This window comes from Anser cygnoides, chromosome 18 (genome assembly GCF_040182565.1).
Source record: "Anser cygnoides isolate HZ-2024a breed goose chromosome 18, Taihu_goose_T2T_genome, whole genome shotgun sequence".
NCBI lineage: Eukaryota > Metazoa > Chordata > Aves > Anseriformes > Anatidae > Anser > Anser cygnoides.
In genome coordinates this window covers 12357760-12370530 of record NC_089890.1, presented here as the reverse complement: position 1 = coordinate 12370530, position 12771 = coordinate 12357760, and the positions used below count along the sequence as shown (strand labels likewise).

Genomic DNA, 12771 nt, shown 5'->3' with positions numbered 1-12771 from the left:
ACTCGCACACAGGAGTTTGGAAAGGGTAAACAAAATTATAAATCTTTTACATATTTTTTAGTTGCTAGAAAACCCACAGCTATCACCCTGCTATCATTTAAGTAATAGCTTTAGGAAGCACTTAAGGTTCTAAAACACAAACCAAACCTAGCGGAGCGTAGCACAGGGTTTTGAAATGGCAGCTGTGTTGTAGTCGAGTACCATTGCTCGTACTCTGGGTGTGCTGTCAGAGAACAGGCACGGGAGAGGAGTGCACGGGACGTGACAAAAGCAGTGATGTGTACAACCTGATTGCATGGGCTTTATTTCATAACCGTTTTGTTTTGTGATTTTGCTTTTCTCTGAGAGCCTGATAGGAAGAGGTTAGGAGCCCAGTGGCCTGTGTTACCTGGGGAGCTTGGGTTCCTGTTCTTGTTCGCAGATAGCAAAGGTGTGTGCTGATACTCTTTACAATTATAGGGAAGTAGGCTCTGACCTCATAGCACTGCAGACAAATAGTCACAAGAAAACAAAATTGCTGTGTGTGCCTCAGCGCAGCAGAGTTCAGCCCATGTTACACAATGCTTTGCAGCCACAGGTGCCAGGGGCAGTCCTGCTAGACGTTCAGTCAACTACAAAATAATAAACGAGGGGGATTTTGAAATTATAATACAGCAGCAGGAAGTTGGTATCAGCTTCATCTCCTGTTGTCATGTTAGTGTCACTATGATGTGATAGAAATACTGATAAAGTGTACATTGGAGATAGTGGAAATACAAGTAAAATTGTACAAGGCTCCCTGTCTCAGCTGTTATTTGTATAAACTGAATAGTGATGCTGATCCTGCTTGTGCCTTGGTCTTCCCTTCCAATTCTTACCGTTCTACCCAAACACTTTTCTGTGGGCACCTGTGCCTTCTTTTCTGTCTCTTTCTCTTTGCTGTTACTGCCAGGAAAGACACAGGCCATGGGAAACCGGGTGACTGTAAGAGGTGGGTGCCATCTGTTGGGCATGATTGTTCCCTGTGTCTGTACTTTAAGAAAACGGGAACTGGCCCCTGAGGGTGGTCAGGCGATTTTCTGCAGCGCTAGTAAGACCAGCTTGTATTTTGGTCCACATCCCAAAAGGTCTGAGATACTCCTAGCGGCACTTTCCGCTCAAGTGTTGGTTCATTCTGCAAACAGACTTACGCAGGCAAAATGCTTCGTCAGGTTTTGACCACGTCGGGTGTTCCCAGGTAGCTCACAGCCTTGTGTTAATCCCGGGGCATTGTCTTTAATTAGGTGACCCGGCGCCGTCAGGGCCTGGCTGTCAGCTGCTGTTACGAGATTAGGCTCCAGGATGTGTTGGAATTGGTTGCTGAGATACTGCATTTTTCTCTGCAAATTGCTACGCCAGGGAGAAAAGGAATCTGCTAGATACTAATTTGTGTGGTCCTATAGGAATGCTCTGTGAACCTCGCAGCTTATAGTGTGTCTTAGCCAGTCAGCATCGCAGTCACATTCAGTTTTGATAGATTTCAATAGTAGCTAATATATTTAGTAACACAAAAGCTGTTGAGTGTCAATAGGCTAGTCTAAAAAGGGGATAGTTTTAAGACCGGTTTGGAAATATTACCCTTTGTTCCCCTCCCCGCTCCCTCATCATCTTGGGGGCAAAGCATGGCTTCCATGTTGGGGGGCCAGAAACACGTTGTGGCTGCTCAGGGCCTATGTAAGATTTAGCAAAAGCAGAGCCCACTTCTCGTAACCCCTTCTTCTGTGTTGCTCAGTTTCTGCACAGGTCGGTGATACTGAATTTGTACAGGTTGGGTGGGTTGGCAGCATACCGATCAGCTGAGAATTACGAAAACTTCCAGAAAGGATTGAACCATACATAAAACTTTTAGTTTAGAATTCTTGCTGTGCTCCACTCTTCTGGTTTAGTATTTGTTGTGATTCACAACTCGGCGTCCCCAGTAGCTGGCACCATCCTGTCGCGTTGTGGTAAGGGTTTCAGGGGGCTCTGGGGCTGCCTCAGCCCAGCGGGGCGTGCTGGGGCCTGCAGGGCTGCCCCCGCCTCAGGGCCGCCTCGGAGAGCGGCGGGGGGATTCCGAGCGCCGGCCGTGCGGGGACGGCGGGCACGGGTCAGCCGCAGAGCTGCCGGCGCTGGCAGTCGTAAACCCTCTCCCGTGCACGTTTGTGGCATTGATTTGTGGCCTCGCGCAGGTGCAGGCGGTGGTTTGTGTTTAACCACGGGCTTTTTCATGCTGCCCGGAGATCTGTTCTGTTTCCTCCGCGGCCGAAGCAGTGAGGGAGGTAGGTCGACAGAAATCCTCTGGTGACCCAGATCCGATCTGTGGGCCGTAGGTGGAGCTACCGCAGCGTGAGTAACTAGCGCTGACCTCCTTACCGCAGTGGAGAAACAGGGGAGAGAGGCGGTGCGGGAGGATCGGCGCCTTCCCGAGCCACCAGGAGCTCGGTCTCCTGAGACCCGAGGCCGAGGTTTGCGGTGGGTGGGAAGGCGCCGCCCGGCTCTGCTCAGGCAGGGCCCCCGGCCCCGGGGAGGTCAGGCCGTCAGCGGGGCTCCCTTCGCCTCGCTGCTGCCTCCGAGACGTGTGGGAGGGCCGCTGGGGATGGCCGGGGCGGCGTGCCGCTCCTGCCGGGCAGCGGGCCTCCGTCACAGCTCCCCCACGGGCACGTGGCTGTCAGGGCTGCCAGCATCCGCCAAAACGCGCTGTTAGGAAGCGCGCTCCCGTCACGGGGAAGCCCTCGCCTGCGTGCTCCCCGGTGGCAGCCGCTCGGAGCCCCGGGAAGCCGTGTGTGCCCACGGGGAGCTCCTGAGCGCGTCCTGCCTGGGGGCTGAGCCGAACTCGCAGAGATAGTCACAGAGGGAGGGCCGTAGCCAGGGCCCATCCAAAGCCGTGCTTTGTCTCACGCAGCAGCCGCAGCGAGATGCCTCCAAGAAAGATACAAGAATACTGCAGCACGTAGATGCAGCGATAATGTCTCCGCATTTATCTCCTCCTCGTCTCTAACGGTGAGAGATTCGGCTGTAGCTCCGGAGCGTAACTGCGGGTTGCCTCCCAGAGCTGCCGTCTGTACGTCCTCACGTAGGCTCAGGAAAGGCTTAGGAGCCTCACATCCACTGATCTTGACACTAATAGTAATCGCTCCTTGAAATGCAGTGTGATTGATTTTAGCTTGCAGAAAATTATTAGTTCTACCACAGACATATTTGCCGTGTGAAGCAAATTAAAATTATTTGGTCAGTATAATTTTCCAAATAACAGACACCACATTTCGGGGTATTGGGGCATCCAGTATCTTCTAGCATCATTGAAAATGTCTCACGTTTCCTGAATGACAGAGATTATTTTAAAAAAAAAACAAACAACAAAACCACACAACCACACTTAACACATTGTCATTGCAGACAATACTTCAGTATTTTTTTTAACGTTGGATTTTTCTTAACCTTGAAAGTCATGTCAAAGAATAGAGCAGATCTGCGGAACTGGTGAAAGCCAGCATGGTTTTGGTGATCGCCACTGGGAGCTGCTGTGCCTTGCCTTGGTTTGTGTTCGCACTCTGTGTTCCAGTCATTTGCTGCTTCTCTCTCTTTTTTTTTTTTTTTTTAAAGTCCTTTATTCTTTGTCTTCCCGATTTGGATTCTTGCTACCCTCTATCCTAGTAACTATTTATACTTCATTCAGAGAGCTGTGCTCGCGGGAGGCTCGATCCTCTCGGAGTTGCAGGGCCAGTGCAAATAGCCATTTTACAAGTATATTTTTGTTCCAGAGATTGTGGCCCACTGCGTTTTTTATCAGGAGTCTTATGTGCTAACAGTGTGCAAATAATGAATAGTAATAATAATACATGTTCTCATTCTCTCATGATTCTGTTCTCCAGACAGATTCCCTATTCTGTGGAGTATTTCTGGCTGGATATTTATCTCTTCCTCTGCAAACCAGAGGGAGCAGTGCTGGGTGCCCAGAAATGTGATGGTCACAAGCCCCTCACCAGCACAGCTCTTGTCACGTGCAGGAAAGCCGGGACAGCAAGCGGCTCGCTCGTTTCCTGAAAGCACAGTGCTTGCTGCGTGCGTGTGAGGGTGAAGTCACATCCTAGAATATAACAGCTCTCCGTGGCTGTCGTCCTTGTCTGGGGGTTAAACAAACGGAAACGCCAGGTCACGGGGCCGCTGGCAAACGGCCCGGCAGGTCTGTGGGCCTGCAGAGGCCGTTGGCACCGCTCTGCACACTGCGTCTCCTCCTCTGAGGTGTCTGCGAGGCAGCAGCCGTGCGTGTGAGGGGCTGGCTGCCGCAGGGTGCTGGTGGTCAGGCCTCGGAGCAGGGCAGCGTGGTCCCCGCTTCGTACTGCGAGGTGTGTCTTGGTTTCGGTGTTTGTATGAAGTGTTAGTTTTGAGAGCTTAGGAGACTGGAAATAATGCAAAGCCAGTGGTAAACAGCCCGAAATCCTTGCTCTGCACCTCCTCCTTCCTCTCCTCCCTCCGCAGACAAGCTCTCACCTTCCCACAGTCAGCTGGGAAGGGAGCACCTGCAAGACCCCCGCGGTGGGAAGCAAGGCGTGAGATGTGAGATGTGAGACGTGCCGTGGGCCGCAGCCTCCCCGCGGGGCGCTCGGGCCGGCCTGGCGGGGCTGCGTTGGACGTGCCCATGGGCTGGTGCTGCCCGGGGCCTTCAGGGACGTGGCTGCTCGGCGTGTGGGCACCAGCAAACAGCGGCTCTCGTTGGATAGCCACAGACAGATGCCGTTGTGCGTGTGAGACCAAGTGGTGGTCAGATAAAAGGTGCTGAGCCCGTCGGTGCTTGCAGTGAAATGCAGTGTCTGCTGCCGCCGCAGGCTGCGCCTCCCTTGGCAGAGACGCGCTGCAGCCTGGGCCAGGGCAGGTGAGCCTTTGCCCTAGGGCCCCAGAGCTCTGCACATCGTCCCGAGGTTCCCTTGCCTCTGGGTAAGCGAGACTGGAGCCCTCTGCTGAGCAAAGGCTCCCAGGAAAACGCGTGAGGGATGGCGGCGGTTCGGTGCCCGGCCGTACCTGCTCCCGGCTGTGCGGCCGTGGGCAGCGACGGGGCAGCAGCTGCTTCGGCTGCTGGCGGCGCTGCGCCTGTGTTCTGCGGTCCGTGGCACAAGAGCATGCAGGAGCCTGCACGGCCCCGCTGCGAGATGGCATCTGTAAGAGCCAGCCGAGATGCAGTTGCCATGGAAACGAGGGATTTTGTCCCCGTGGCAACCAGCCGGGGCTTTCCCACCAGCCAAGCGAGCTCCCGGAGAACAAGCGCCACCCTCACCTCCACTACGGGGCCTCATCCTGCCCGGCGCTGCTCTCTGCACCTCCCGCAGGCCCGGGCCGTGCTGCCGGGGGCAGCCGAGGCCGACGTGTATGGAGGCCGCGGGCACGGCCTGACGCCACGCGGGACAGCCGCGCGGGAGGCAGGCACTTGGATTTCAGGCTTGCTCTGGTTCTCCTCCATCACTGTGGGCTCGGTCCGGTTGGGCACGCGGTTGCTTCAGATGCTGAATTTTAGAGAAACCGTTCCTTGCACCTGAAGAACTTCATAGAAGATGTAGCAAGATACGAAGCAGTAATGTCCAAAATTGATATAACTCATTAACATCCCAAAAGTACCGCAGGTGGGTGTAACAGCTCTGCCAACAGCCTCAGGGACTTAGGCTGTTTGGGGACTGCACTTTCCACAGCGAGCCCCCTTCCTTGAGGCGTTTCAAGAGGCAGGCTGGTGTCATCCTGCAGCTCTGCTGCGGCGTGGCAGTCCCTGCGAGGGTAAGAGCCTTTTCTTAGGATTTAGCTGTTTTCGTTATACACAGGCGTCAGAGTGGTGTATGGCACCGCACAGCCCGCACTGACCGGTCGTCTTCTGCTGGAGTCTGCGGGGGTGCCGCACGCGGGATGGCGGCACGGGGGGCTCCTGGGGGCCGAGAGCTCCTCAGGGTCTGCTCCGGCACGTGCAGTCACGGTAGCCAAGAGTTAAGGAATCTGGTTCAAAATTACAAATCACTTTCATGATTGCTCATTGATGGGGAATTTTTAATCAGTGAATGCTGTGTAATAGAGCACAGCGACTGAAACATACTTCTGGAAAAGCTTATAATTGAAAGTGAGTTTTTAAATTGCTAATATAATGCCTATAAGGGGAGCTTTTTAATAAGACCTTTTAAGCCTCACTGATGCCAACTACAGGGTTAGCATTATTCTTGAGGCAAGCGCAGAGAGCATTGGGAGCATTATTTTCCATCTTGACATAAGAATAAGCAATTTAATTACAGCCAGCTATAAAATGGAAAATTCTTTACAGTGACAAATGAGTGTTGCAGTGTAGTGACAACAGTAGTTTGTTTCTGGTTTGTTTACCAAATAATGGCAAGTGGGATGCGCACAAGGACCAAATAATGGCTCTGCAGTGAGAAGAATGGGCACAAAGGCGCAAAATGTTACAGCTCGTATTGCGTCGTGTGCTTGCTGTCACTGCGGTTGTGCTGGTTTGCTTTAATAATCCGTGTGGGAAAAGGCTGCTTTGAAGCTGGCAGCTGCATGTATAGGAGGAAAAGCCGATCCCATGGGTAGCAAAAGCAAACCCCTGTATGGATTTCGATTTGGTCACTGCTGTTGCAATAAAAGATGAGAGACCTCACTGTGCCCTCCCTTCCTCGTCACCATCTCCACGTGTGCGGGGCGGGTTTGAGGTCAGGCAGCGCCGCAGCAGATACGTGCAGCTCCCCAGCGTTGCCTGGCTCGCTCCCAGCCTCAGAACAGGCGTGTTTTCCCTGGGACTGCTCTCGTACTTTGCATCAAGGCATGCTGACGTGCGTGGCTGAATGACCTTGTAAATACAGCCTTCACTTTCAGAATTGTTCCACCCTTCTGGGAAATGGAAGAAACTGCCAAACAAGAGGGATACTCGTCCCTGCAGCAGACTGTTCCTGGGCGCTTTATGTGGCCTCTGCTCCCGGTTTCACGTGTGGTTAGGAGTTAAACTGCAAGAACTCTAAATGCTCGGAGTGGAGTCACCAACTCCTTTTCGCTAGAGCTGGCAGCTGGTGTGCACAACTTCTCAACCGCCAAAAGCCACGGACGCATCCGCATGAAAAGCAGGAAATCCGTGATTTCTTCCTGGGGTAGACAGATTGGCTTCTCCCACAGCACTGTCAGGGTTCACGATGTGTTTGTAGATTTTTTTCAAGTGCCTAAGAAGTAAAACAAAAGCCAAGTTTAACGTTGTGATTGTCACAGTACCTTCTTCATGCTGCAGAGTAAGAGTTTCCAGAGCAACCAAGGCTTCCGATTTCTTAACGTCAAAAGAAGCAGTCCTGCAGTGGTGCTGGCACAAGTGTAGGGAGGAGGGTCTGGGCCGAACTTTGGTGCTTGGGAAGAGCTGTGCCGGCGGAGCCGCACGGCGTTGCCTCATGCCAGGCTCGTGCCCTCGGCCCAGCTCCGCAGCACGGCTGGAGGCCTCGCTGCGGGTCAGCGCCGTGGCAGGGACGGGGCCTGCAGGCGTTGCGGTGACACAGGGGTTGCCGGCCGTGGCTGCTGCTCCACCAGCCCCCCTCCAGCACGGGATGTCCCTGTGAGCGCTCCTCCTGCCACCCGGTGCTGGCTGAGCTGCCTGGTACCCAGCAGAGATTTCTGGCTTGCTGAACGCAGCGGCAGGGCTGGGCGGCCTCGTAGTTCAGTGTTTGGGGTTCACCTAATTTGGGTGCAGTCGTCCTTAAAGCAGTGATTTCCAGGCGTCGCTGGGGGACTCCAGCCTGGTCCTCGGCTGCGGGCAGGGAGCTCCTGCTGTGGGACCACGGCCCAGAAGAAACTGCAAGGCGGTGCAGAGGAAAGCAGCATCTTCTGGGCAGTAACGGTCTGAGTCGTCAGGCCTGGATCAAACCCGGGGTGTGCATCCTTCCGCATCTTGGCTGGCGGCTCAGTCTTTGTCCCAGTTACAAGCACTTTATCAAAGCCTTCGCTGTTGCCTTCCCGGCAGTTCCCAGTGGGAGCGGTGCTGGAGAAGTGGGTCAGATAGCAGCTACAGACCTGCAGCTGTCCCGGATACATGCCTCGGCTGAATGAAATTTCAGACCTGGAAAGACAGGTGGTTGGCCATTTGTATGAATTCCTTTTGTTGATGTTTCATTCTTAATTACTTATTTTACGGAGTTTCAGGGTCTCCTCTGCCCGTTTCAGTTCTAGCTTTACGTGCTAATTCTGTTGGAAGATGGCAAGGGTTTGGATTTGGTGAAAGGAGTGTCGGTATGGTTGCTGCTTATTTTAAAAATAAATATAACTGCCGTGACTTACGTTTCTTTTTTTGTATAGAGTAGGATCTGTTGTGATAATACTGCTGCAGCAAGAAATTCCTGTTTCAGAAAAAAGGTACAGGAGACCAGTGCGTGTCTCTGAAGGTGTTTGCTGTTTGAGAACATACAGGCAAGCGCAGTCAGAACGACTAAGGTTTGGCTGACCCTGTGGAGTTTCTGATGTGTGACTGGAAAACCTGGCACCTGACGTGGGCAGGATGATTTGCAAAAATTAACCCATCAGCAGGCAGGTGCCAGGTGGCGGTCTGTCCAGGGGGGCCGCCGATGACGCCGCTCAGGGAGGAGCACAGGCAGATGATGACCCCCCATCAGTACCAGGCCCCCAGTGGCACCGATGGGAAGAAACACAGAGGCAGGAGGGGGTCTGCTCCCTGTCCCGCCAGCCCTTCTGGGCTGCATCAGCCCCTTTTACCCAGCCCGGCTTGCAGGGCGTCCTCTAGCCCTGGTACAGGAGATCCAGGCGTGGGAGATGGCAGAAACACCAGGCTCCTACTGGAGACACGAGCTTTGTGCTGCAGGGGCTGGGGGGCTGGGGACAGCTCTGTTGGAGCCTCCCGGGCTCCCCTTGGAGGGTAGCACACACGTGCAGCTCCTGCAGAGCCCATGGGACTGCGCCTGCGGTGGGGTGCTGCTGGCACAGAGCAAGGGGAGCTACTGGAGAGGGAGGCAGGCTCTTGGTAATTACACCAGGTTCGTTACTAAGCCGAGTAGCGGCTCAGCCGGGAACTCCGTCTTTACACGGCAAGCTACAACAAAACGCGTCCCAGAATAGTTCCTGAAAGATGACTGGGGCCAGCAGACTCCAGCCACCTGCTCTGCCGCCTCCCCGGCACCTTCCCCTGGAGTGCGCCGGGCCGCTGCTGCCACGGCCCGGGAGCAAGGTCAGAAGTGGAGAGAGGAAGAACTGTGGAGGTCAGGAGAGAGAAAGAATGCAGGAAGAAGGTTTAATTTTCTGTCCGCAGAGTGGCAGAAATACTTTTTTTTCAGAGAAAAAGCTTTACAAATTTTCCTAAGGAGCTTTAGGCTGTTACCCCTGGAGCTGAAGTGCCTCACACCGGGCTTGGTTAACCATTTCAGTTTCGGACGCTCATCGGTTTTCCTTCAGAAAACAGAAAGTGGTTGGCCAAAGTAACCCTTCAGGTTTTCATGGCCAGGTCTCGTCCTTTCCCCTTCTGCATGAATTTGAAGGGCATAACTACATCTGAACAAGTCTCCACCAGTATAGCTGGTAGTAGAAGAAAACCAGCAATGGATGTGGGAATGACCAGGTTGGCATAGATTATATTTGTCTTTTTTCTCCTTAGATTTTTGTTTTATTTCTTCCTGTCTTTAGACTTTAAAGAGAAAGGAAAAAGAATATGAACACGAGATGGAGCGGCTGGCAAGAGAGAAGATCGCTACCCAGCAGCGACTGGCAGAAGTAAAGAACGAGTTGAGCCAGTGGATGGACATCATGGAGATTGACAGAATTATTCGACAGACAGTTCAGCCAGAGGATGACCAGGCATCTACCTCGACAGCATCAGGTATCTGCCATTTCTCTCTTCTTTTATCATCACTGTACATCACTGACACAGCTATGTAGTGGTGGTGGTGTTGGGAGTCTTCGTTTAGCACTATCACGGTTTCTTTGCATTCAGAATTAAGTAAAAGGTTTTCAAGAGTTTTCTAATCATTGATGCTGGTCTAATAAAATACTTCTACTTGTGTAAAGTATACTGAAAATCATGCATCAACAATGTTAGGTAAACACTAAGTGCAGGTTTGCACAGTCAGTCTGCTAGTATCTCACGTGAAGCTCCCTGCTCTCAAAATGTAGTTTCCCTCTTGCACAGCTGTGCACCGCTGCTCAGTAGAACTGATTGGTGTATAAGCATCTCGATGTATTTGTGCATGGAGGTGGGAAGGTGTTCAGCCATGCAGAGAAGAAGGAATTGGTACAGGAGAGATCACCAGAGCATTTGACCAACTTAATGAGCCTTCACGTTGCACGAGAAGGATTCACTATGAAGATAAAATGATACTAACGAAAATCGAGTGTGCTGTTCCCAGTAAGAAGTTCCTGTGAGGTAGGAGAGTGCATGCTTTTCTCCGTACCAGTGATCTGCAGCAGGAAGAATAGGCAGTCGTGGATGGACAGCGCTTTGCTTTCCAGGGATCGGGAGGGGGTAGCAGTTCATAACTATTTGCAGCAACTCCTTCGAATCATAACAGCATTTGCTCTTGGTGCTCCAGGCAGACGATACAGCAGGTTCCAGAAAGGGAAAACATGAACCTTCTGGTTCATTCAGAGTCCTCTATTGGGTTCGTCACCTTTGAACATGCTCTCAACCATCTCCAGGTGGAAGCTGAGAGTAGGAGTGCTTTGTAAACAGGGGCATCAGCCGGCCTCAGCTGAAAATGATGTCTTCAAGCTACTACTAACCACAGCGCTTGCAAAAGGGAAGTACGTTCCCTGGTTTTCCTGCTGCTTCCATATCTTCTGAGATTTTTAGTCTACTGCATGGCTGTCTTCAGAGCATGCAGTGCAAGATGCCCTGCTCACGATCCTCATCTCCTTAGGGTCAGTATTGCCTCATTAATTTGTGGGCTGAATGAAGACTCCTTTTTCCAGAACCAGGCTGAGGAACTTGCTGCCGTGTTTCTTCATCGGTGTTTCCTTCCTGCTCTGGGAGCAGAAGGGGTAGTTCCAAGTGGTAGAACAACTTGCCAGGATAAGAAGTCCTGTTCTCTTTGCGCACAGAGCACTCCTAATCCCAGGTTGTCTGTCTGCCTCTGCTCAAGTTGCTTCCCTTGCCTGCCAAGTGAGATCTCTCAGCCTTCTGTGGGCACCCCTCTCTGGGCTGAGAGCCTGGCTCCGTGTCCTTGGCCCACACGCAGAGAAGAGAGGGGTGTGCCACCCCTCTGGGGCTCAGTGGAGCCTGCTGTGCTGTGCTGCCCTTCCGTAGCTCAGCATCTCCTCCTGCTGCCATCTCTTCTGCTTGTGCTGCCATGTAGGAGAGGCTGGTTAGCCCAGTTCATGCTCTGCTTTCTTTTTTATGGGAGTTTCTTCCTTTCATTTTTTTCCAGAGGGTGAAGACAACATGGATGAAGACATGGAAGATGACAGGCCAGTGAACTCATTACCAAAACTAACCCAGCGCCAGCACCCAGAGCTCCTGAAAGCCGTCCCTTCAAATGCTGCTTCCCATCACCCAGCAGTTTTGCCTCAGCACCTGTCTATCCAGCAGAAGCAAACCCCGGCCCACGCACAGCCTCCCATCCAGACACAAGCACTGGTCCAGCCGCAGGCGATCGTCCCAGCACAGACTCACATCGTGGCGGCTTCGACAGTGCAATCGACTGTTATTGCCCACACCGCCACTACCCACGCTTCGGTCATTCAGACTGTCAACCACGTGATTCAGGGTCCACAGACCAAGCACATTGCTCACATTGCACCTTCCACGTCCAGCCCTGTGCAACTTACCACTGCTGCTCAGCCTATCGGCCACATCACTGTGCACCCAGCCACCATCAACCACATGGCCCACCTCGGCCAGCAGCTGCCCATCTACCCTCAGCCCGTGGCCGTCAGCCAGCCTGTGGTGAGCCACATTGCTCACACTATCTCTCACCAGCAAGTGAATGGAACCACAAGCCTTGGCCAGCAAGCGGTGATGGCCAAGCCTGCTGTAGGAACCCAAGTTGTCCATCACCCGCAGCTGGTGGGGCAGACGGTCCTAAACCCGGTGACTATGGTAACCATGCCGTCATTCCCAGTGAGCACACTGAAGCTGGCCTAGAGAGGATCGTCCGACGGCAAAGTCGTTGTTGGGAACCTTTCCTAAACTCCATACATTCCAACCACGTCCGACTCCGCGGGAGGGAAGTGCAGAAAACTCAGAGTGGCGGGGTGCGCGGGGCTGGGGCTGGCTCAGCCGCCCAGCCACGAGCCTGCCGGTGATAGCGAGACGGGGCCGCTCTGCACTTGAGTTTTGCTAATCCGAGAAAACTTCAAAGACAGTTGTTCATGGTGATTTTTTTTCCTTTTATGTGTAATCAGTGAAATATGGATATGATGTTCTTAAGACTTTAATTTTCCCCTTTTATGTGTTGCTTCTTTGTAGAATAAAATTGCTGATCTCTTTATTGAGACATTGCGTAGAATGGGAAAAAATCATAGAAGTCTATATTTATATATATGTGTGTATGTGTGTGTATATATATGTATATACATATATATATAAATATAACATTTGAAGAAGGCCTTTTGTAAGGTTGATTATTTTGCAGGATTATTAGACAAAATTCATTTTTGGAGGAAGAAGACAGAGTGTCCTCTCTAAACAAGAAACTTTAAGGTAGATGGTTTGGTGGACCAGGGTACATATACAGTGACAAAAAAAAATGCGTTAAAGGTATTTCCCGTCAATATATTATATTTCAAAAAAACATCTAAAATCACTGTGACTTGTTATGGCATTTCAAG

The 12771-nt window shown here is 52.3% G+C and overlaps 1 protein-coding gene across 5 annotated transcripts in view; it reads left to right on the top strand.

Annotated features, from left to right (window-relative positions):
- The window catches only part of MNT (MAX network transcriptional repressor), an 80170-nt gene extending 67621 nt beyond the window's left edge, over positions 1-12549 (top strand). For all 5 annotated transcript variants that reach the window (XM_066979517.1, XM_066979516.1, XM_066979515.1 and 2 more), the window contains 2 exons: positions 9634-9826; positions 11370-12549. In XM_066979517.1, the coding sequence (XP_066835618.1) occupies positions 9634-9826; positions 11370-12085 (909 nt within the window). In that variant the 3' untranslated portion in view covers positions 12086-12549. The remainder of the gene's footprint in view (positions 1-9633; positions 9827-11369) is intronic.
- The last annotated feature ends 222 nt before the right edge of the window (positions 12550-12771 follow it).